At 34.4% G+C, this 22,864-nt stretch overlaps 2 protein-coding genes across 3 annotated transcripts; one reads left to right on the forward strand and one right to left on the reverse strand.

The window, feature by feature from the left end:
- Window positions 1-7,601: 7,601 nt before the first annotated feature.
- On the reverse strand, window positions 7,602-14,035 carry LOC109206232 (probable disease resistance RPP8-like protein 2). Its single transcript, XM_019369037.1, has 3 exons — window positions 12,809-14,035; window positions 10,082-11,794; window positions 7,602-7,861 (listed from the first exon to the last, which is right to left on the reverse strand). The coding sequence occupies exons 1-3, from the start codon at window positions 13,815-13,817 to the stop codon at window positions 7,806-7,808; spliced, it is 2,778 nt and encodes a 925-aa protein (XP_019224582.1). The 5' UTR covers window positions 13,818-14,035; the 3' UTR covers window positions 7,602-7,805.
- Window positions 14,036-16,236: 2,201 nt separating this feature from the next.
- LOC109206233 (probable disease resistance RPP8-like protein 2) lies at window positions 16,237-19,997 on the forward strand. Of its 2 annotated transcripts, none has more exons than XM_019369038.1 (3): window positions 16,237-17,423; window positions 17,579-19,360; window positions 19,728-19,997. In XM_019369038.1, exons 1-3 carry the CDS (start codon window positions 16,427-16,429, stop codon window positions 19,778-19,780), a joined length of 2,832 nt encoding a protein of 943 aa, XP_019224583.1. In that variant the 5' UTR covers window positions 16,237-16,426; the 3' UTR covers window positions 19,781-19,997. The 2 variants fall into 2 exon arrangements, with proteins under 2 accessions (XP_019224583.1, XP_019224584.1); XM_019369039.1 differs by having other exon boundaries at window positions 17,582-19,360.
- Window positions 19,998-22,864: the final 2,867 nt, after the last annotated feature.

The following is a 22,864-nucleotide window of genomic DNA, read 5'->3' on the forward strand; positions in this document are numbered from 1 at the left end:
CGTGTGCCCTGCTAAGAGGTCTTGCATCCCTCTGGATTCATGTGATAATCTGGCTGTTTGCCTTAACACTTTGCCTAAATATTTCTATGATTAAACACGATTGTCCTAAATGTTAGCATGCACACTTGGTGTAATTAGGTCTTTTCTGACTTGACCTGTTTGAAACTGTGTACTTTGCCACCCTTGCTTGTTTTCTTAATGCCATTATGCCTACATGTTCTGTGTTCTAATATTCTGTTATGGTAGTCTTCTTCTGAGAAATCCAAGCCGTTTTAAATCTGTCCCTACCTCTTTTATATGCTCTTACTTTTTGTTTTTGAAACTCCCAATCTTAGTCCTTTAGGTTCTATCTTCAACCACCCCAGTGTGAGCACTGCTCAGGGTCCATGTGAGACTCTTGTGAACTTTGACACACTGGGAACTGGTTCCTAATCTCTTTTGAATCATTTCTGAGTATGTGGTTCTGGTGTGAGCATTGCTCTGGGTCCTTGAGGCCCTTGGGAACTTTGACACACTGGAAACCTGATTCTATATGTGCTATGGGTGAATTACTCATTATTGGCTATGTTGTGCCTATGAAATAAGCCTCGAGGTGGATATGGTTCGAAGGCCTGGTTGCCCAGGTGTATTTGGGCCTGATAAAGGCTCCCTATAGTTTGTGCCATTACTATCATGTAATTCATTTGCTAATCTGGTCTGTAATAACTTTGTAATAAACAGATTCTAGGGTATTTAGTAAAATCGGGAGGGTTTCTTATTTACTTTGTTGAACTGGGTAGAAATCCTGCCTATAGGGTTTCATCTACGTTGTTAATTTTGCTTATTTTGTCCAAAGCTGTTAAGTTCTACGTTGTTTAGAGATCCTGCCTATAGGATTTTCATTGGTGATGTTGATTCTGCCAAAATCGTATGAGTTCTGTATTAGAAATCCTGCCTATAGGATTAATATTACAACTTTTGTTAGAAATCCTGCCTACAGGATACGTTAATTTGTCCAATAAAGTATGTTAGCAATCATGCCTATAGGACCAATATTTGACTCAACTGTTTTCTGGCAATGTGTCTAAATTTCTGCCCATATGCTATTTAATTAGAAATCATGCCTATAGGATTAAGGTCAATTCAATGTTAGAAATCATGCCTATAGGGTTAAAATTAGTTCAACATTAGATATCATGCCTATAAGATCAAAAACAGTTCGAACTTAGATATCCTGCTTATAGGGTAACAATCATCACACTCGTAGAAGTCATACCTATAGGATTCTGCTAATTGGTTCTGAATACAATCGCCGCTGTCAATCACTTAGACAATATGCCTATAGGACTAAAATAACAATTCTGGATTTGTGATTGTGATGCATTACTTTCTGAAACGCCCAGATACCGTACTAAATAAAATCAGTAGTCAAATAATAGGTCCTAGCACTCGCATTAATAAGACTGCTTTATCACTGCTCGCCTGTTTCTTACATAGATATCCTGCCTATAGGATATTAAGATTAATGAAGCCTGTCAATCAATTGCGTGCATTTGTTGTTTATGTGTGGAGGTCAATATGAGCCCGTATCTGCTTTTTATCTGAAAGTCCTAATTGTTTTGCTTGTCGCCTAGTCTTTTACATTTTTTAGCAACCTAGGCTTAGTCTAGAACTATCCCTAATAGTGGTCCTAATACCTCCAGGGCCATAGGTAAGGGACGGGTAGTGCACGCATAGGAATCGAACTAGAATCAATTTGAGCGCTTTAGGTAACGACTTAAAGATAGTAATCGAGTAGCAGGAGATGATAGTCTGTGCCCGCTGGATAATATGAGTAACACCCTCGTCCTCGAGGGAGTTACGAAGTATTATTTATGTTGCACGGGGTGATCCTTTAGGCTAAAAAATTTAGGACCCCCCATCCTTATTAAATAATTCTCTCGCTTCTTTATTAGACTAATTCATAATTGAGTTCGGCCGGGACCCACAGTTGTGGACCTCGAAGAGTGCCTAACACCTTCTCTTCGAGGTAATTTCAAGCCCTTACCCGATCTCTAATGGTGCGAACTGGTATAATATGAGTTATCTGCTCTAGGTGCCCTAACGCACCTTAATCCGTTAGGTGGCGACTCTAACCAATTCCTTTTCCCTACCCTCTCAAAGGAGTTGTCAAATGTCGAAACCCGATTTCGCGAGAAAAGGGGGCGCGACAGCATGGCGACTCTGCTGGGGATTATCTTTAGGCTCTTGCCATAAATGAACTTGATCTACATGAATTAGTCTCTCTCAATAAGCGTGTTTTTGTTATTTTGTTATTACTTGAATATCCCGCTATTTTCCCTTTTATTGCTACATGCACATCCCCTTTCCTATTTCCCTTTTTTATATGAACTCGCATCAACTCTCCGTTTAATTACCACTTGCCTTTCCCCTTATTTTCCTAATCATGTTTACTTGCTCCAAACTTTTAATTTTGCTATATCGTGTCTTTCCCCAATCCTTACCCCTTTATTTGCTTTATTACAATTCCTTCATTTCGCGAACTAACTTCTTCCCTGTTTTTCTTTCCTTTATGTCTTTACGTTCATTCAATACTGCATTTATTTTCAAACATGTGAAAATACTTGACAATGTGTTATTTTTTGCATAATGCATGCTCAACATCATATTTCACTCGTGCGTACTATTACCATAGAGGCACTTGATGAGTGTCCGCGCTCTTCCTAAAATCACCATTTAAATTTGGAAAGACTTATTGCGGTAAAACTAGTCGATCAGCGGTACAATCGACGGTTCCGTGCCTTTTCCCCTCAAACTGTTCGCTTGAGGGTACCAGTCTAGACTTCTATAGAAACTTACTCTGATAATAACTGTACATGCACCATGATCAAACCTAGCCTGGGTTAATATGTTGTCCACATAATAACCCTCTAAGAAAAAACTTGTCCAAAGTCCACCGGGGTTTCCATAATCTCAACGGGCGCAACCACGATATGTGCATTATTTGGAGAAATAAATGCCGACATGCTAATCGTTAATGTATGAGTAGTCGAATCCGGAGGGGGAAAGGGTCTAACTCTGTGGGCAGGGTCGGGTTCTTTTAGGAATAGACTTGTGAAGATCCTAATTAGTATATATAATTTATCATCAAATATATCTATTTGTAAATTGATTCATCGACTTATAACTTACTTAGATGCATCGTTGAATATTAAAAATAAAACGTTTGACATATATCTATAGATCTCTCTCTCTCTCTCTCTCTCTCTCTCTCTCTCTCTCTCTCTCTCTCTATATATATATATATATATATATATATATATATATATATATATATATGTATATGTATATGTATATGTATATTATAAAAGCATGAATACAAAGTCGGTTTACAAAAATCACCTTACAATATTAAGTATAATAACTCATAATAAAAGGACATAACCGGAATTCTACATATTAACCTTCTAATCCTATTAATTTTAGGACATAATACTACATGTTAGGAATTCCTAATCATGAAGCAAATCGAATCTAATTTTGATTAGAAAAGCACATCCATGAAATGTTACTTTCAAAACAAAAAAAAAACTCTTGTGCCAAATCTTCCGAAACTTTAGGATAAACATTCCTATTCGTATTAATCGTACAACTTTTATTTCTTCTCAATTTTTAATAGTTTGATTCTCTACTAAATTTTTGAAGGCCAAAGTATTACTTCAAAGAGATAATCTTTATTTAATAAAATTACACGTTTAGAATTTTACTTGATGATCAGAATTTTGAAGTGCCTTTACAATATATTTTTTTATTTATGTTATCTATAACCGTGTAGTGTTGACTGGCTTTTATACACCTTTTTAAGCTCATGGTTATTTTAGCTTAACATTAATATTAAGCTCAATTTAGTGATTATTACAATTTAATCAACTGAAACTTTAATATTACTTAAACTTGAGTTTTACAAAAATTACTATATCAAATACAAATAGTTAGGACTACAATACTCAGAATTAGGTCTTTCAAAATCAAGTTAGACACTTAATTTTACTCATACGAGACTTTTTATTAGGAATAAAAGCCTCTTACCGAATCAAATATATATGATAAATATTCTTATGTGTTTTTCATGAAACTAAAGATTAGATGAAAATAGAAAATTCCTTTGTCGATCACCCTAGATATGTAGATCAGTTACTTGCAATAATAAATAACTATTTATTGCAGTCTGATTTTGAAACTTTAATAGAGTAAGTAACATATAATAAGTTAGATTGTAAGATGGTAAAATTCATTTACACTGTTAAAATATATAACTTAACTCATATTAATTATTTTTCATTCTTCATTACTTACGTAATATACTAAGTTCTTGCTAATTTATCGATTTTAGTCACTTGAATTACTAATCCAACTAAATTGAAAAACTTATTTGTTTCTTTAATTTATTTTTTAATGTTAAAAACTTATTTTTTGCACAGGACTTTGTAATATTAATAGTACTTCACGTGTCACAAATGTCGATAGACAAACTAACAAGTAATGTTAGATGAACTTTAATTACTTTAACAAACTAAAGTCGGATGCACTTTTAGGTTTATGATTAAATAAGGATTAAAAGTATAAAAGTCAAATCGAAGTAATTCTTCAAGAATTACGTCAGTCTAAAGACAATTTTTATTTGAGTTATCACAATTGTTTACCAAAAAGATTAGATTAGACCAATTTTTTAAAATACTATCTTATGTTAATACCAAATCAATGCACCTAAATAATAGTAGTAATTTTTTTTTAGGAAGGGAGATAAGACCAATCAAAGAGAGGATATTAATAAGTCGTTTGTGAAAAAGTAACGAATTTTTAAAACGACTCTCAAGATTAAGTGCTACAAGTATTTTTAAAATTAATAAAAATAAAGACGCTAAATATAAACTTATAAGATTATATTTATGATATCAAAATAAAAAGATCCTACTACCAAATACTATAAAAGCAAGAACATATTTAATATTTGGTGATTTATTACTTCGTGTTGAGAGAACGAACAATTAAAAGAGGTGATGTGACCCTCATTCCAGAACAATTAATCGTTGAATACAATGGTGATAACAATTTAGTGTTTTGTGATTGTGATTATAATTGTGATATTTTATAATATAGATCGATCAATCAAACTACATATAGTTTGTTGATGAGAATCATGTCCTTACAATTCTTGATTGTGGAAGAAGTTAAGCTTTTGGCGAATAAAAAAATCTTTGCTTGCATATATATATATATATATATATATATATATATATAAGAGAACTTTAACCTTGAGCTACAGATGAATCTTCATCCTGAAAATCTCAAATATGTAAATAGAAATAACAGCCATAAGAAAATTCATATTTTTTTGCTTCTTTTGATTGGTAGCACATGTCAAGAAAATTTATGGTCTACTAAAAAGCGTCTAATAAAAAAATACCTATCAATAAACTCATGATGTTCGAAATATGTTCTTAAACTTTTACATGGCAACTCTTCTAGCAACATTTTCGTAAAACGATTAGAGAAGTGCCTAAAACCTGAGTTCGCAATAATTTAAGGAACAAAACTTCTTATGATTGAGCTGTTGGTAAATTTGCATTTTTTCAAATTTAGCTTACAACCTAATTATTCTTTCTAAATTTCTAATGCTTTATATGACATCTTTTGATTCAACACATTTGCTGATCATTAATGTAATAACATCAACTGTGTTTTTATATAATTCTTTCTTCTTCGGTATATTTTTAATTGATATGATATTTAACGTGCAACGCACGTCCGTAGAAAATAGCTCTTCTAAGTATATTCTTATCCCTGAATTCAACTTTCGTCTTTCGAAACTAAGGAATATTCTTTTAAATTTGTGTGAAAATAATTTTTAATATGTCTATGTTTTGCAAATATAATAAATAAAGCACAAGGACAAACATCCTAAATATTGGACTATGTTTACCGCAATATATTTTCTTGCACGAACAACTGTATGTTGCACTTTCAAGAGGGGTATCAAGATCGACAATAAGAGTTCTGGTTAAGGCGGAGCAACCAAAGCATTAGGAGAAAACATACACAAAAAAATATTGTCCACAAAGAAGTGTTCGTTAATATACCATCACATTAAATACTCTTAAATTGTAATACATAATTATCTAACTAACATGATAAAATTAATCATTTGTGTAAGTTTTGATGTTGTCCTTTTATTTTAAATTCATGTATTATGCTAATGTAATAATATTTTTCGGTATTTAGATGATTGTTGTATTATTATATATAAAATTCTTTCATTAATTAAATTGTATTGTTCTTTCGTATAAATAAATATGTAAATCATCATGTGCCATTATTAACGTGCAACGCACGTTCATAGATACTAGTATATATATATATATATATATATATATATATATATATATATAACACGCTTCGTTGTACTACTTTAACTACATATATAGCATGTTGTAGTATATGTCATAATATATGTAAGTGTATTCATTATTTGTATTACAAAAGTCTTAACGAATTACATTTATATTATTTAGATAGTAAATATAAAAGTGATTCATAATTTTGACCAATGTTGACCTAATAACCGGCCAACTTTGGTCGGTTATTTTCCTGAAATTAAAATATACCGACCAAAGTTGGTCGGTAAATTTAAATAAAAATTCTTTAAATTTTATAAAATATTTTAAATAATAATATAACTATTAAAATTCAAAAAATTGGGTCCACATTACCGACCAAAGTTGGTCGGTAACGTGAAAGTTTCTTTGACTGAGCAAGTCTGACCAGCTCGGTCAACTTGTTGACCAATTTACCGACCAACTTTGGTCGGTATGTTTTTTAAAATAAATGTAAAATATTTTTTTCCAGTTTCCGTCCAAGCTGCCCGTTTTTTGGTCGCTTTTTTTTACCGACCAACGTTGGTCGGAAAAGTTTGATCGGTTTTTTGCGTATTTCTAGTAGTGGTAGGAACCTGGTTCAACGACGTGATAATTTAACAAGTTAATGCAACCAATATTGGAAAGGAGGTAAAAAAGAATGCTTCCTTCTCTTCTTAACAAAGAAAATTTTCTCTCGCTATCTAAGACAAGAAAACACACGATAAGAAGAACAGAATGAGTTCTTTTTTGCCCTTTTTACAAGAGAAAAACGACGGAGAGAAAGAACAGAATGAGTTCAGCTTGCTCCTGTACGATCCCTTTCTAGCGTGAATTATGGAATATGTACTGGATTGACATCATTAGACAGTAATGAAAGAGGAGAAACATGAGAAATAAGGTCTTTTGTGATTTATTTTTTTGGGGTCTTTTGTGCTTGCTCGCTAAATTTCTATTATTTCTTGTGAGCTCAATTACAATTCACAAGCGGATTGAAGTTTTCTTTTCACACTTATATAAAAATGCTAAAACTTATTTCTTGTGAGCTCAATCACAAGCAGATTGAAGTTTTTCTGTTCACACATATAAAAATGCTCAAACCCTTTGTCGCCCGAACTGTTAATCATCCAGCATGTTTTTAAGAAAAATTCTAGTGTAATATTTAAAAAGTAAAAAAAAAAAATAAAGTTAATAATTTAGAGGGTAAAATTGAATTTGGCGCTAACAATTTGTGACATCCGGTTGAGTTTAAGTGCAATAAGCATAGTTAAGTAATTTTTGTGTTACGAACAGAAAGAACCTTCTTGAATTAAACACGGAGAAAACATAATAATATCTTCATAACGAATAACAGAACAATCATGTTGCCTTTGAGTTGTCACCATTTCCCATCGACAGCAGCATTGGATGTTATTAAGCTATTTGCAAACCAGAGGATGCTTCCGCTTCATCTTGTGATCTGGTTATATCTGTGCACAAGGAGAAATGTTCAAGGATCATGTTGTATCTTAAGAGTCTTATATTTATGTTACGTTAGACATGGAAGAAATAGGGGACACACAAAAGACTTGATATCTGATAACTACAATGAATACTTTGCTATTAGTACCTGCTAGTATTAGCACCGGCGCGGACACTAATCATGTCAAATATTTGTTTATTTGAATTATGTGTCAATCGTCTTAGAATTTAAACCTTCTTGATAACTATAGATAATTATTGGATATTAATTAAGAAACACTACATGAAAAAGATTAACCATTTCTCAAATTTCCTATTTATAATTCTAATTTCTTTTTTGGTACCATTCTCAGCGGTGTCATTGGATCCTGAAAATAATCAGGAAGCGAAATAATAAATCATATTATGGCAAAACAATCAAATGTAGACTATGAAAGATTCTTTAGATACGACTTGACTCTTGTGTTACTACTTGAACTCTTATTTGGTGTGTTGATATCTTTCAAAAAATATTTCTATTTTGAATTTTAGTTTCTAAAACTTTATTTTTCAATAATAATTATTTTTATAATAATGGAAGTAAAAATATTATTCTTAATTCAAAAACTCCGTTTAGTGGGGTATCTAAAAATTTAAATAATTCTTTAGCCAGTGACTTTATTTTTTTCAGTATGACTCCATTTTGATATTTGACACTAACCATATACATCTGAGTTGTTTGAATTATACGTAAATAACCTTAAAATTTAAACCTTCGATATAATTATAGATAATCTTTAGGTTATTAATTAAGAAATACTATATGAAAAAAAAACTAATATTTTTCAAATCTCGTAGTGAATTTTTTTTTGCACCATTCTTATTGGAGTCATTGGAACATAAAAATAGTCACGAAGCAAAATAATAACTCGTATTTAAACTAAAAAATTAAAGGATGTGAAATTTATATATAATCCATATATAATATGTGTATAATCATGGATTGTCAGTATATCAACTATAAAAGATCAACGATAAATCTGGCCGGATATTATGTAAATATTCCGTAAGATTTCGATTACTTGATTTCATCCATGATATGACTTATATTATAATAATTTAAAAATTTTCTACTAAAATTCCAAAATATCTTATCCTTTTATTTTTAAAATTACATTATATTATAAAAATAATCACATTTTAAAATAATTTTTATTCATATTTTTTAAAAATATATTTGGTGTCATACCATTTTTTTTTAAAATACTTTTTGTTACACTTGAAAATCGATGTAGAAACTACCAATTAGAAACCAATATCCCTCTTATTGAAATTCGAGAAATCTTTCACATAATTTAATGATTCGAAACTAATATTCTTCAACGAAAAAATATAATACCCCTGCAATGTTGGCTTGCCTGCAGCTAAATGAAAAGGTTTCAACTTATACCCTTCAATTTCTAAAAGGTGCTAAATTAAAATTAATGATAGTAATTGTATAACCAATATTTTGTAATTTATTTTTATGTCCATTTATACAATTGACTCTTCAAACAAACATTCTTCAAAAAGAAAAAGAAAAAATAACTTTTTTTTATTTTATATTAACACATTTTTGTAATGTTTCTTTCTACAGCATGTAGGTTTACTTCATTATATATGTAAGTAAATTTTTATTTGATTTTTAAACTCTTTTTTGTTATTTGAATAAACATAGGCATGTACCCTATATATTATATTTATTTTAAAGGAAATCTGTTTTATTCAAGTCTAGCTATAGTGTTTTAAAGAACTATAATTATAGGGTTTTAGATGTAAAAGAGTTTAGAATTATATGGAAATAGTATTTAAATAATAATAAAAAATAAACAAAAATTCTAAACATGGTTGTATATGATCATTAACTGAATTAAGCATGTTAACATGATAACAAAAGATAAACTTCTTTTTATTTTTATTTTAATTCAAATTTTAAAACTTGATCTATAAAATTTACAATCATCTTTTAATTCAAATTCATTATATATATATATATATATATATTTGTATTTGACTAACATAATCAATATAGAATAAAGTTACCATATACTATTGACATTTATTAGCTTGCCACTTGGCTTAACCATAATGTCAATTCTATATGGTAACTTTCTTGCTTTAATATATATATAAATATAGATTTTTAATGGGCGAGTAGTGTAAATAATAGAGATAACTGAAGAAAATATTAATGCAGGTAGATAGCTCACCTTCAATTGTCGCAGAAGTGATCTCGTGGAGCATATCTGCAAATGGTTTAGGCATCTTTGTTATCTCTACCTTTTTGAGAGCAGCGAGGAGTTTGAAGTCATGTAGGATCCTCAGTTTCTTGCAATTTTCAATTCTTATGTTACAGAGCTTGGGCATAGGATTGTTTTTTACAGTCCAACTCTCCAAAAACATCAAATTCAATATTTCTAAACGTTTGAGTTCAGCAAAACCAGAAGGAGGACTGACCATATGTGTCCCTTCAAATGCGTTATCATCGAGGACGAGAACGCATAAATTAGGAAGCTTAGATAACTTCTCCATGGGATCTTTCTCAAGTTCAGAGCCAATCAGGACTAACTTGGTCAAACTTGTGGAGATTTTGTTTTTCGATGGCAGCTCGCGGATATGCCCCTCAATGTGAATGATTTGAACAGCCTGATATTGCAATAGTTCCCTGATAGCAGAATGCCTGTTATCTTCATAGCAGTCAAAGTTTCTGACATCAATAGACAACTGGATCTGTTTGTTTGACGGTTGTTTCAGATGCTCGTTGATAAACTGTAGGTCAGTGAGATCACCATCAATCTTCACAGCTAGGTTATGAAGTTCGGTCAATGTCTGCAGATCAGTAACATTGCACACCCTTGTGATGAAGTTCTCGAGAGTCTCAAGCTCTGTCAAGCCATCCAACCGCAATTTGTCTCCGGTGTACGTTTGAAACATCCGTGGAAGATAGAGATGTTTCATTTTTCTCAGCTTCCACAGCACGTTTGGCAGAATCACCTCAGTAATCGAATCATCCACTCGCAAGTCAAGTACTTGTAAGTATAACAAATTACTAATAGCCAATGGCAACTGATTCAAAATACATCTCTTGAAACTCAAATACCTCAAGTGGACTAGCTTGGATATCCCGTCCAGTAATCCATTTTGTCTAATATTAGACATCCCATCAACTGTGAATTCGTCCCATCCAATATCAACCCCATCAAAATCAAGAAGTCTAAGCAGCCTTAACTCTTCGACATCAAACTTACCTGACAATCGTACAGGAGTCCTACCTTGCTGCTTGTGTGCGTCAAGGATATGTAGGCTATGAAGGTTCCTAGTGCGCTCTTTCTTGGCCAAAATGCCGCTATCCTCTAGCTTTTCTAGGCACACGATCAAGCGCCGTGTTTTGTTTCTTGAAGATGATGAAGAGAAATCTGAACCTAGCTGAGAATCATTAATGTGGCTGAAATTTATCTGATTACCCTTTGATATACATAGTTGTCGCATTATTCTGGAAATGCGGCAACATTTGAGTCTTCTAACACTTGGAACTTCCTCTTCTTCAACCTCAACCATACTCATCCTTTCAAGTTCTGTTAGATAGTTCTCTGCGACATTGATATCTTGCGGCTTTACTAAGCCTTCGACAATCCAGAAGTGGTATAACTTGTCTGCGTCAATCACCGAGTCTTCTGGCCAAAGGCCCAAGTAAATAAAACATAGTTTGAGGTGATCTGGTAAGTCATCAAAGCTTGGAGCTAAAACTTGTAGTACATTGTCAGTTAGAAATGACATTAAGTTTTGATGCACTATATTCCACTCATCCAGACTTTCTTTACCTGCCAACTCTTGACCGAGTTTGATGATCGCCACAGGGATCCCTTCACAGCGTTTCACCATCTCCTTCCCAATATTCTCCTTCTCTGCGCTGAGTTTATCATCTGCCAACGAGAAACCAAGGGTTATATATATAAAAGGTCGACTGAAGTACGGTCGCAATTTCACTATTCTTTTCCCTATTTAAATAACCTACATGTTACCACCTACCAGGGCGGATTTAAGGGGGCGGAAGGGTGTTCATTCGAACCCCATTCGTCGGAAAATTACACTGGGGTTCAAACTTTCTTTAAGGGCCTAAGTTCGATCCCTACTTCCCACACACTGCAATTAATTTTTCTTTCTACTACTTGAACAGTATATTACGCAGAAGGTGAGGCAAATAAGACTCCTATTGTTTGCCTTCAACTTCTTTGTCTTATTTAATTATTAAAGTAGTTATTTTTGCAATTATCTTTTGCTCATTTTTTGTTAATTATTTATTAAACATGATTTTTTTTTGCCTTTTCTTCCTTAGAATGCCCTTTTTTACTAGCATTTTTTTTTTTTGTAAAAACAATTACTTCAAAACAAACCAATGTATTAGTTTTAATCCAACATATCGTTAGCATGAGTTTTGACGATAGTTTATTTCTATTTAGATTTAATATTTTTTATGATACCCGTTTGACATTACATTTAGATTCAACAAATTTTGATTAGCCCATTCGATGAAACTTTTACTGTTCACTTCTTTATAATATTGAACCCCGAGTCCTGAATCCGCCACTGCCACCTACATGCTCCTCTGTTACATGCTTAAACAAGCAACAGCCAACAGTTGTTTATTTTGTCAATTAATGCGCTCCAGATTTAATTACCTTGAGGTCCTTGACCATTTCTCTAAACATAATTAAGAAATAACTATCTTCAAATCAACAGAAGTTAAAGAGCTAATTACAGTCGACATTTAATTGCGGTTTCCACCATAACCTCAATTCCCTCCTCCATATCAGCCCCTCTGTCACATCTAAGGTTTGCATCAAATAGTTTCACCTTCTATTAAGACCATTCACAACATAGGAAAGGTAATAGCTTTCTTATATGTCAATTTGAATTAATATACAGAGGAAATGTACCTCGATTGTGTCGCCGGTATTCTTCCATAAGTAACTCCCATGCGTCATTTTCCTTCAGTCCACGCACAGTGTAGACGGATGGTGGCTTCAGAAAATTAACATATTCAGCTACTTGTCTCTTCCGCGTCGTAACCAATATTCTGTGACCCTTGTTGGTAATTGGTGAGAAACGGTCATCGAAGAGTATCCGCTGCAGTTCATCCAAAACTTCAGTAGACCATATATCATCTAGAACAAACAGGAATCTTCCACCTTCTCTAATTTTTCTGATGATTATATCAACCAACTCATCTTCTGATTTATTGGTACAATTTTTTCTGTCAAAATAGCGAGCAATTTGCACAAGTATGTTTCCCGGGTTAAACGTGGACGAAACAGGGATCCAGATTCTATGAAGAAATTTGTACCAAATATCTGGGTGGTCATAGATCTCGTAAGCAAGAGTTGTCTTTCCCACTCCGCCAGCTCCACATAGTGAAATGACTTTTAAGTCCTCAGACTCATCCATTAGATATTCGATAAGCTGAACTTTATCTTCCTTGAGCCCAATGGAATTGCGATCTGGTCGACTATAATAATCGAGCCTTTCCCATTCGTCTTTCTCTCTTAATTCTGCAGGCAAGTCAGATACAAGGTAAGATAACTTTTGAAGGGCATGTTTGACCTGATAGTACAATTCTTTGAGCTCAAACTTGATGCTAGCATGTGGATCATGAGACTTTGAAATACAAGAGGGTAAATTCAAACATCTAATTTTGCTAGAATTATTTCTTAGACCATGATTTTTAACGGCTTCCTCTGTATGACAGGCAGCTTCGTCAATTTTGGTGATCAACTGTTCTATTGTATTGCTTTGATTTGGACCTGCATTCTTTAGAATTGACTGATTATCCATAAGCAGTTTAGTTAAATCCTGGATTTGTTCACCCAACCCAATATCTGTGGTTGTTTCTTCATCGGACAACCGACGAAATCTTTCCATGGCAAAGAAGATTTCGAGCTCCTTCATTATTGTCTAGCTACGTACCAAGGTAAAACCTCCCAAAGAGTTCAGCTAATTTCCTAAAAATATGAAAAAGGAAAAAAGTTCAACCAAAAGGATTGAGAATTTAAGGAAAGAAAATATTCACGTTTAACGAAAGAAGACCGAAAAGCTGGACAATGGTGAAAGAAGATTTAACGGTCAAGGCATGTATTAAAACATTTTTTTCTATCCAGCTGGAGTTCCGTTAAAAGTATGGGCATTTTTAACATTTTTTATAACGGCAAGAGTGTTTTGATTTGCAAAAAGGAGTACTCCGTATAACATAAGTTAAATATAAACTATTTTACAAAAGTAGGGACAAATTTCTTTTAGTTAAGCAGCTTTCATTGAAGGAAGATCACTTATTTACAATGTCTTGATATGCCATGATCTTCTAAGACACTACAATAGGAAGACAACTCCTAGGTGTTTGATGAAGATTGATCTAAAGAAGGCCTATGATATGGTAAGATGGGAATTCCTGGAAGAAGTACTCAGAGGCTATGGCTTTCCAATGTCATTCATCCAATTAATAATGGTGTGTGTTACAAAAACCAAGTTCACTGTCAAGGTGAATGGTGCAGGTTATGGATATTTTGAAGGAAGAAGGGGATTGAGGCAGGGAGATCCTATGTCTTCACTACTGTTTGTACTTGTCATGGAGTACCTAACAAGAGGGATGAACATGATAAGTGAATTGACAGATTTTCAATACCATCCAATGTGTAAGAGCACAAAATTGACTCACTTGATATTTGCAGATGATTTGATGTTATTTTGTAAAGGCAATAGTCAGTCTATCAATAGGATGTTGGAGGTGGTGAATCATTTTAGTGCAGTATCAGGACTGGTAGCAAATATGAAGAAGTCCAACAAATATCTAGCAGAAATGGATGAAGAAAGTAAGCAAGCTATAGTGAGTGCTACAGGATTCTCAGTGGGCACACTACCTATGAGATACCTGGGACTACCACTAACATCAAAGAAATGGAGTAAGATAGAATGTCACCAGTTAGGGGAGAAGATCACAACAAATATACAAACAGGTTATGCTAAACTTCTATCATATGCAGGTAGACTGCAAGTAACTAACTCAGTCTTATTTGCAATGTATAATTTTTGGGGAGCTGTCTTTATACTACCTCAAAGTGTTATAAAAAGCAATTGATAGGAAGTGTAGGGAGTACCTATGGGGCACTACAGAAGGTCATAGGAAAATGGCTTTGGTATCATGGGAAGTTCTGTGCAGGCCAAAGAAATATGGTGGATTGAGTATAAATGGATGTAAAAATTGGAATATAGCATCTGTTGGGAAACTACTATGGCAAATAGTGACAAATAAAGAGGTTCTATGGGTGAGATGGGTACATGGGGTGTATATGAAAGCATGTAGGAATATCTGGGAACACAGGCCACCATGTGATTGCAGTTGGTATTGGAAGAAGTTGAATAGCTTAAAACAAAACATGGCACAATGGTATCAGGGGAATGCATATAGGCTGAATAGCAATGGGCAGTATTCAGTATCTAGGAGCTATAATGCAATGATAGGATATTTTCCAAGATGCAGGGAAATGAAACTGATATGGAACAGGACACTACTGCCAAGACATAGGTTTGTCTTGTGGCTGGCTTACCAACAAAAAATGCAAACAAAGAGTAGGTTAGTACAGCTGAATATTCCTATAACAAACAATGTTGAATGTTGCCTTTGTGATCGGGGAGTAATTGAAACACAACAACATATGTTTGGAGATTGTAGTTGATTTAAAGACATGAAAGAGGCTTTAACAAGCTGGGCAGCAATTAAGCTACCAAACATGGCAATACCAGAGCTGTTAAAATGGATCAATAGAAGGCATTGGAAGCACATGAAGAAAGAGGTTGCAACAGCAATCATAAGAGCAATGGTGTATCACACTTGGCAAGCAAGGAACTGGAGGATCTTCAGACAAATTGCTTTGAACCTGGAATTTTGCATTGGACAAATAAAAAAGGAGATTGTGGACAGGCTAAGCATGTATGTAGAACCCAAAAGAGCAAGGCAATGCCCCTTGATGATGCAAAGGCTATGTACTTAGGAAGTAGTATGTAAGTAGGAACCTGTAGTTATTATCTCAATAGCCATAAAAGATTGTACTTAGAATGATTTTATTTTTGATATTTGAGGTCTGGATGTACTAGAAGATCTAGTACACTGGATGCTCTTAGGATGTAAAAAAAAAAAAACAGTTGGTTGTTATGGTAATATTCACATTTATTGCCAAAAAAAAAAAAAAATTCTTTTAGTTGGAGGAGGCATGCTGAAAAAACCTATCAGCATATTTTGGACATTTCGTTATTGGAACTTTGACTTTTGAGGGAACAATATATAGGCTTAACTCCCTTAAAATAGATCAGATGTGCTGCCGCCTATATGTTGACTATTGACATCTCCATTGTGAAAGCTTTCAATATAGGCTATGGTTTTCTTTCATTAAACGAGAATATTTTCTTTCCTTAAATTCTCGATCCTTATTTTTCTCTTTTACATATTTTTATGAAAGCTGATCGAACTCTTTTGGAGGAGGCTTTAGCGTGGTAGCCAAACGATAATGAAGGAGCTCGAAATCTCAGTTGCCGTGGAAAGACTTAGCCGGTTGTCCGATGAAGAAACAGCAATGGAAATTGGGTTAGGTGAACGCATCGAGGATATAACTAAACTGTTACTGGATAATCGGTCTATTCTAAAGAACGATGATCCAAGTCAAAGAGAGACAATAGACGAGCTGATCACCAAAATTGACAAAGTTTCATTTAATATAGAGTACGCCATCGGAAATCATGGTCTATCAAGGAATAATTCTAGAAAATTTAGCATGGGATGTATGTCATGTTGCATACAAAGCCAAGATGATCCATATTTTAGAATCAAGTGTGGGCTAAGAGAACTGTACGACGACGTCAAACATGCTCTTGAGAAGTTATCTTACTTGCCTGCGTCAAATGAGAAAGACGATGAATGGAAGAGGTCCGATTACTATTACAACCTCCCACCTGATCGCGATGTCGTTGGCCTCAAGAAAGTTAAATCTGAGCTACTCCAATGCCTCATGGATGAGTCCGAGTACTTAAAAGTCATTTCACTCTATGGAGTTGGCGGAGTAGGGAAGACCACTCTAGCACACCAAGTGTTCAAAGACCCAGGGATTGAGTTAGAATTTAATTTTCGAGTCTGGATCCCTGTTTCTTCCAAGTTTAACACCAAAGACATACTTATGCACATTCTTAGCTGCATTGAAGCACGTCGTCATTTAGCTGACAAACCGCAAGCCGAGTTGGCTGATGATATTATATATTCTATTAAAAAAGGTGGAAGATTCCTGTTTGTTCTAGATGATGTTTGGTCGACTCGAGTTTTGGATGAACTGCAGCGTCTACTCTTATCAGCTAAGAAGAAGGGTTCCAGTTCCAGCATATTGCTTACCACACGGAAGAGGCAAGTAGCTGAAAACGGTATTCTGAAGCCACCATTCGTCTACACAGTGCGTCGCCTCATGAAAATCGACGCCTGGAAGTTATTTATGGAAGAATACCGGCGACACAATAAAGGTACGTACCTATATTTCTCGGCCATCTTAAAAGCTATTGTTAAATCCGGGTTCCAGCATATTGCTTATTTAGTCGATACATTTCTTCTTTTTTTTTTTTTGGAGTAAATGTGTTGTTCTTTTTTTGTTAAATAACCCTCGATTTCTCGTTGTCAGAAGATAAACTCAGCGCAGAGAAGGAGAATATAGGGAAGGAGATGGTGAAACGCTGTGAAGGGCTCCCAGTGGCGATCGTGAAACTCGGTCAAGAGTTGGCAGGTAGAGAAAGCCTGGACGAGTGGAATATAGTGCATCAAAACTTAATGTCATTTCTAACTGACAATGTACTACAAGTTTTAGCTCCGAGCTTTGATGACTTACCAGATCACCTCAAACTATGTTTTATTTACTTGGGCCTTTGGCCAGAAGACTCGGTGATTGACGCAGACAAGTTATATCACTTCTGGATGGTCGAAGGCTTAGTAAAGCCGCAAGATATCAGAGTCGGAGTAACAGCATTAACTGTAGCAGAGCAATATCTAACAGAACTTGCAAGGATGAGTATGGTTGAGGTTGACGAAGAGGATGCTCCAAGTGTTAGAAGGCTCAAATTTTGCCGCGTTTCCAGAATGATGCGACAACTATCTATATCAAAGGGTAACCAGATAAATTTCAGCCACAGGATTGATTCTTTGGTAGGTTCAGATTCCACTTCAACATATTTAAGAAACAAAACAGGACGCTTGTTCGTGTGTCTAGAAAGGCTAGAGGATAGCGGCATTCTGGCCAAGAAACAGCACACTTGGAACCTTCATAGCCTACATATCCATGACGCACACAAGCAGCAAGCCAGGAGACCTGTACGGTTGTCGGGCAAGTTTGATGTTGAGGAGTTAAGGTTGCTTAGACTTCTCGATTTTGATGGGGCTGAAATTGGATGGAACGAAATAGCAGCTGATGGGAGATCAATTATTAGACGGAGTGAATTACTGGAAGGGATATCCAAGCTAGTTCGCTTGAGGTATCTGAGTTTTAAGAGATGTATTTTGAATCAGTTACCAGTGGCCATTAGTAATTTGTTGTACTTACAAGTACTTGACTTGCGCGTGGATAATTCGATTACTCAGCTGATTTTGCCAAATGTGCTGTGGAAGATGAGAAAAATGAAACATCTATATCTTCCACGGAAGTTTCGAACGTACGCTGGAGACAAATTGCGGTTGGATGGCTTGACAGAGCTTGAGACCCTAGAGAACTTCATCACAAGGGTATGCAATGTTACTGATCTGCAGACATTGACCGAACTTCATAACCTAGCTGTGAAGATTGACGGTGATCTCACTGACCTACAGTTTATCAACGAGCATCTGAAACAATCTTCAAACAAACAGATCCAGTTGTCTGTTGATGTCAGAAACTTTGACTGCTTTGTAGATAACAGGCATTCTGTTATCAGGGAACTATTGCAATATCGAGCTATCCGAATCTTTTGCATTGAGGGGCATATCCGCGAGCTGCCACCAAAAAACAAAATCTCCTCAAGTTTGACTAAGTTAGTCCTGATTGGCTCCGAACTTGAGAAAGATCCTATGGAAAAGTTATCTAAGCTTCCCAATTTACGGGTTCTAGTCCTCGATGATAACGCTTTTGAAGGGACGGATATGGTTAGTCCTCCTTCTGGTTTTACTGAACTCAAACGTTTAGAAATCTTGAATTTGATATTTTTGGAGAGTTGGACTGTAGAAAACAATTCTATGCCAAAGCTTTCTAGCATAAAAATTGAAAATTGCCCGAAATTGAGGATCCCAGATGGCTTCAAGTTCCTCACTGCTCTCAAAAAGTTGGAGATCGCAAAGATGCCTAAATCATTTGCAGATATGCTCCGCGGGATAGATGGAAGACGAGATGAAGACACAGACATAGTAGAGTATGTGAAGATCACTTTTCCGATAACTGATGGTGAGCTACCTATCCAAGTCTTTACTATTTACAGTCTGACATCCATATATAATAGTCATTCACTATAAAAGCTAGCCAAGTTATTCTTGGAATTATGTTATGTTATAATATATGTCCTCTATAACAACATTTCACTATAGTAGCCAAAACTATCGGAACAAACGAGACTGTTATAGAGATGTTTGACTGCACTAACTTTTCCCTCAATAATAATAAAAAAGGCGCTATATTTAAAATCTATTTGTTGTGTTGTGAGAAAATATATCATCAAGTCTTTTGTGTTTCCCCTATTTTCTTCCATGTACTAAATATAAGACTAATATCCAAAGATTAAACATGATCCTTGAACATTTCTCCTTGTTTACAGAGATAACCAGATCACAAGATGAAGCCTCCACATCAGATGTGCATACAGCTTAACATTCCATGCTGCTATCAATAAAAAATGGTGAAAGACTCTCTCATTGTTGAGTTGGTGGTAGAGAGTTGAAGTTGATTCCTGCTGTTAATGTTTTTGTTTTTTAATGTTGCACCCGAGATGAAGTTTGGTGATTATTTGTTATTTGAAAACCTTGTCATATTTGTGTGTGTTTATGTTTTCTGTGTGTTTAATTTATGAAGGGATTATGGTTCATCACTTTTTTCAATGGTTTGATAATAACCTAATAATCTCTTTGCCCAAGCTTCTAAAATCAACTTATTTTAAAAAAAGTGTTTCTCAGAAGTTCTTTTCAAAAAAATACTTTTGGTAAGAGGCAGTTTGTATACTTTAAAGTGTTTTTCTCAAAAGTACTGGTGAGAATCAGTTTGTGTTTGGTTAATTAATTTAAAAACCACTTTTGAGCAGCAATTAGTATTTCACCAAGCTCTTAAAAAGTACTTCTAAGTGTATTTTCCTAAAAAATACTTTTCAAAAAAGTGCTTTTGAAGAAAAGCTATATTTTTCTGATGCCTAAAAATTGCTTCTACTCAAAAGCATTTTTTCCTTTTAAAAGCTTGATCAAACACCTTAACTTTGAAAAAAAAAAATATATTGCGCAAAAAAAAAAAAAAGAAATACTTTGCCAAAAAAAAAAAAAACTTGGTCAAACATGCTGTTATAAGTGGTTTTCCGAGTGATTGTTTAATGACCATCAATTTTACATACAGGTTCGTAAAAATTATCCGATCGTAGGCACAACACTTCAAATTTCTCACATAATGAAATCATTTTGAAAAGATAATATAACCAAAACTCTCTATAACAACCTTATTTGTTTCGATATTCTTTAGCTATTATAGCGAGGTTGTTATACAACTATAACAATATTTAATATTTAAATATTATTGGGATATTATAGACAAAAATATTCAAAAATTATATCTTTTCCTTTTTATGTTACAAGTAAAAAATAAGAAAATTATTCAAATTTAGAATCTCAAAAAATATGAATGTGTCACTAATTAAATATTAAATAAAGATAATATACTGTTAATAAACTAACAACTAAATCTCAAAGAATATGCATGTGTCATTACTATATATTGATTCATTTTTGTAGAATATTTTTTTTCTCCACTTTCACCCATTTACGTCCGTCCATATATAAATAGGTCTGATTGTATAATCAAAAACTTGTTCCAAAAGAAGAAAAAAGGAAGACGACAAAAGAAGGAATCTACAGGGCAATACAGCCTTATATTGAGTTGACATACTTAGATAAGATAACTACACTAGTCTGATTGGCCAAGCTTCTCCAGAGCTAAAAATATTTTTTGTCCCAAGAAAAATGCTTTTTTCAAAGTTGAAGTATTTGGCCAAGCTTTTAGAAGAAAAAAAGTGTTTTTGAATGAAAGCAGAAGCAGCTTTAGAGAAGTAGAAAAAGTAGTTTCTCCCCAAAGTACTTTTTTTAAAAGCACTTTTGAGAAAAACATTTAGAAGTGCTTTTTAAAAGTTTGGCAAACACTAATTGTTGTTCAGAAGTGATTTTCAAATTAATTAGTCAAATACAAATTGTTTCTCACGAAAAATACTTTTAAGAAAAAGCACTTTGATCACGCCCAACTATGCCTTATAAAAGGACACGCGGACGTTGCAAATATAATCTGAGTATTTATGCCCAGAGTCGAACCCACAGGGAATTAACCTATCAATCACTTTCGTTGGACTTACTAAATTCTACGGAATCAACTTCCTCAAACGTTGTAAATAACAGTTGATGGTATTACTAATAACTAAGACTGAAAGTAAATAAACAGCTGAAAACTAACTATGCTTGAGTTGTAAACAATTATGAGAAGGTTCTAAGGTAGTGATTTCCCCTATTGATGGAATCCCTTCCGGTTATGTTTCATATAGATTCACCAAAATATCTCTATCAATCATGAGCACTCCTTTTACCCTAAATTTCTCCCGAGTAATCACGATAATTTACTAGACGCACTCTCCTGAGATACACTAGCTGGCTTTGTTTATTGCAGCTCACTTTAGATTGCACCCAAGGCTTCGTTATTCCTAATCCCGCCTTTAAACCCGCAGTTATAGATCCCTCTTATACTTTGGGAGTGATGTTGTTCAACAACTACCTAAATATGCACTCTCTCCCGAGTTATGCACACTAAATAGGCACAGCTAATTGAGGATCCTGTCAATTAACTACAACAAACACGTAGTTGAACAAATAGAGATTAACTGACAAACTATATTAACATAATCAAAAACTCATCCTTCAATAGGTTCCATCAAAACCCTAGACAAAGGATTTAGCTACTCATGACAAAACGAGAATAAACTACTAAATTATTCATAATGGGTAATTGCAAGAAAATAAAAGAGATAGAAAAACTCTAATGTTTGGTTGATCTTCTCACACTTGTTCTTGCCTCCAAAAGTAGTCTAAAAACAAGCTTAACTTCAACTTGGGCGAATTTCTAGAGCTTATAAGGGTTTTACAAAAGTTTTCCCGAAAATACACTTTAGTCCCCAGACATCCAGCAGCGTGAACAGTTCACCGCGGTCGCGGCGTGGACCGCGGTCGACCGCGGTGACAGCTGACCTTACTGCCTCACATCTTAATCCACCGCGGTCGCGCACCGCGGTCGCGCACCGCGATCGCGGTGGAATTCTTGCCCAGGCCATTTTCTGCTCCTTTGTGCTCGGGTACTTCTCGAGTGGGCGTTTTCTTCACATTATCGCCTCCAAAACACTATGTGTTGCTTCCTCACATATAATATTCCCTGCGAAACAAAAGGACACTATATAGAGCATTTTGTTGGCACTTATAAAACAACAACAAAGCATGGTCATATTAAGGTGTAAATATCAACTATATAGCCTACCATCAACACCCCACACTTAAATCATTGCTAGTACTCGAGCAATCCACCCTACTCCATCAAAACTCCTTCCCTAAGCTTTTCCCTTAACGACTCACACCATGAACATTTTACAAAAGTTGCACCTAGTAGTGAACAACTTTTACCTCAAGAATCAAATCTTTCGTACTATGCAACATTCGCACTTAC

The sequence above is a fragment of the Nicotiana attenuata genome, unplaced genomic scaffold, assembly GCF_001879085.1.
Source record: "Nicotiana attenuata strain UT unplaced genomic scaffold, NIATTr2, whole genome shotgun sequence".
NCBI lineage: Eukaryota > Viridiplantae > Streptophyta > Magnoliopsida > Solanales > Solanaceae > Nicotiana > Nicotiana attenuata.

What these genes read in the sequence shown, in the direction of transcription:
- LOC109206232 (XM_019369037.1), bottom strand. Translation starts at nt 13,817, where the DNA reads ATGAAGGAGCTCGAAATCTTCTTTGCCATGGAAAGATTTCGTCGGTTG. An exon ending in ATACCGGCGACACAATCGAG is followed by an intron (nt 11,795 to 12,808) that starts GTACATTTCCTC and finishes TCTCGTTGGCAG; the next exon opens with ATGATAAACTCAGCGCAGAG. An exon ending in CACTTCTGCGACAATTGAAG is followed by an intron (nt 7,862 to 10,081) that starts GTGAGCTATCTA and finishes CCTTGTGCACAG; the next exon opens with ATATAACCAGATCACAAGAT.
- LOC109206233 (XM_019369038.1), top strand. Translation starts at nt 16,427, where the DNA reads ATGAAGGAGCTCGAAATCTCAGTTGCCGTGGAAAGACTTAGCCGGTTG. An exon ending in ATACCGGCGACACAATAAAG is followed by an intron (nt 17,424 to 17,578) that starts GTACGTACCTAT and finishes TCTCGTTGTCAG; the next exon opens with AAGATAAACTCAGCGCAGAG. An exon ending in CACTTTTCCGATAACTGATG is followed by an intron (nt 19,361 to 19,727) that starts GTGAGCTACCTA and finishes CCTTGTTTACAG; the next exon opens with AGATAACCAGATCACAAGAT.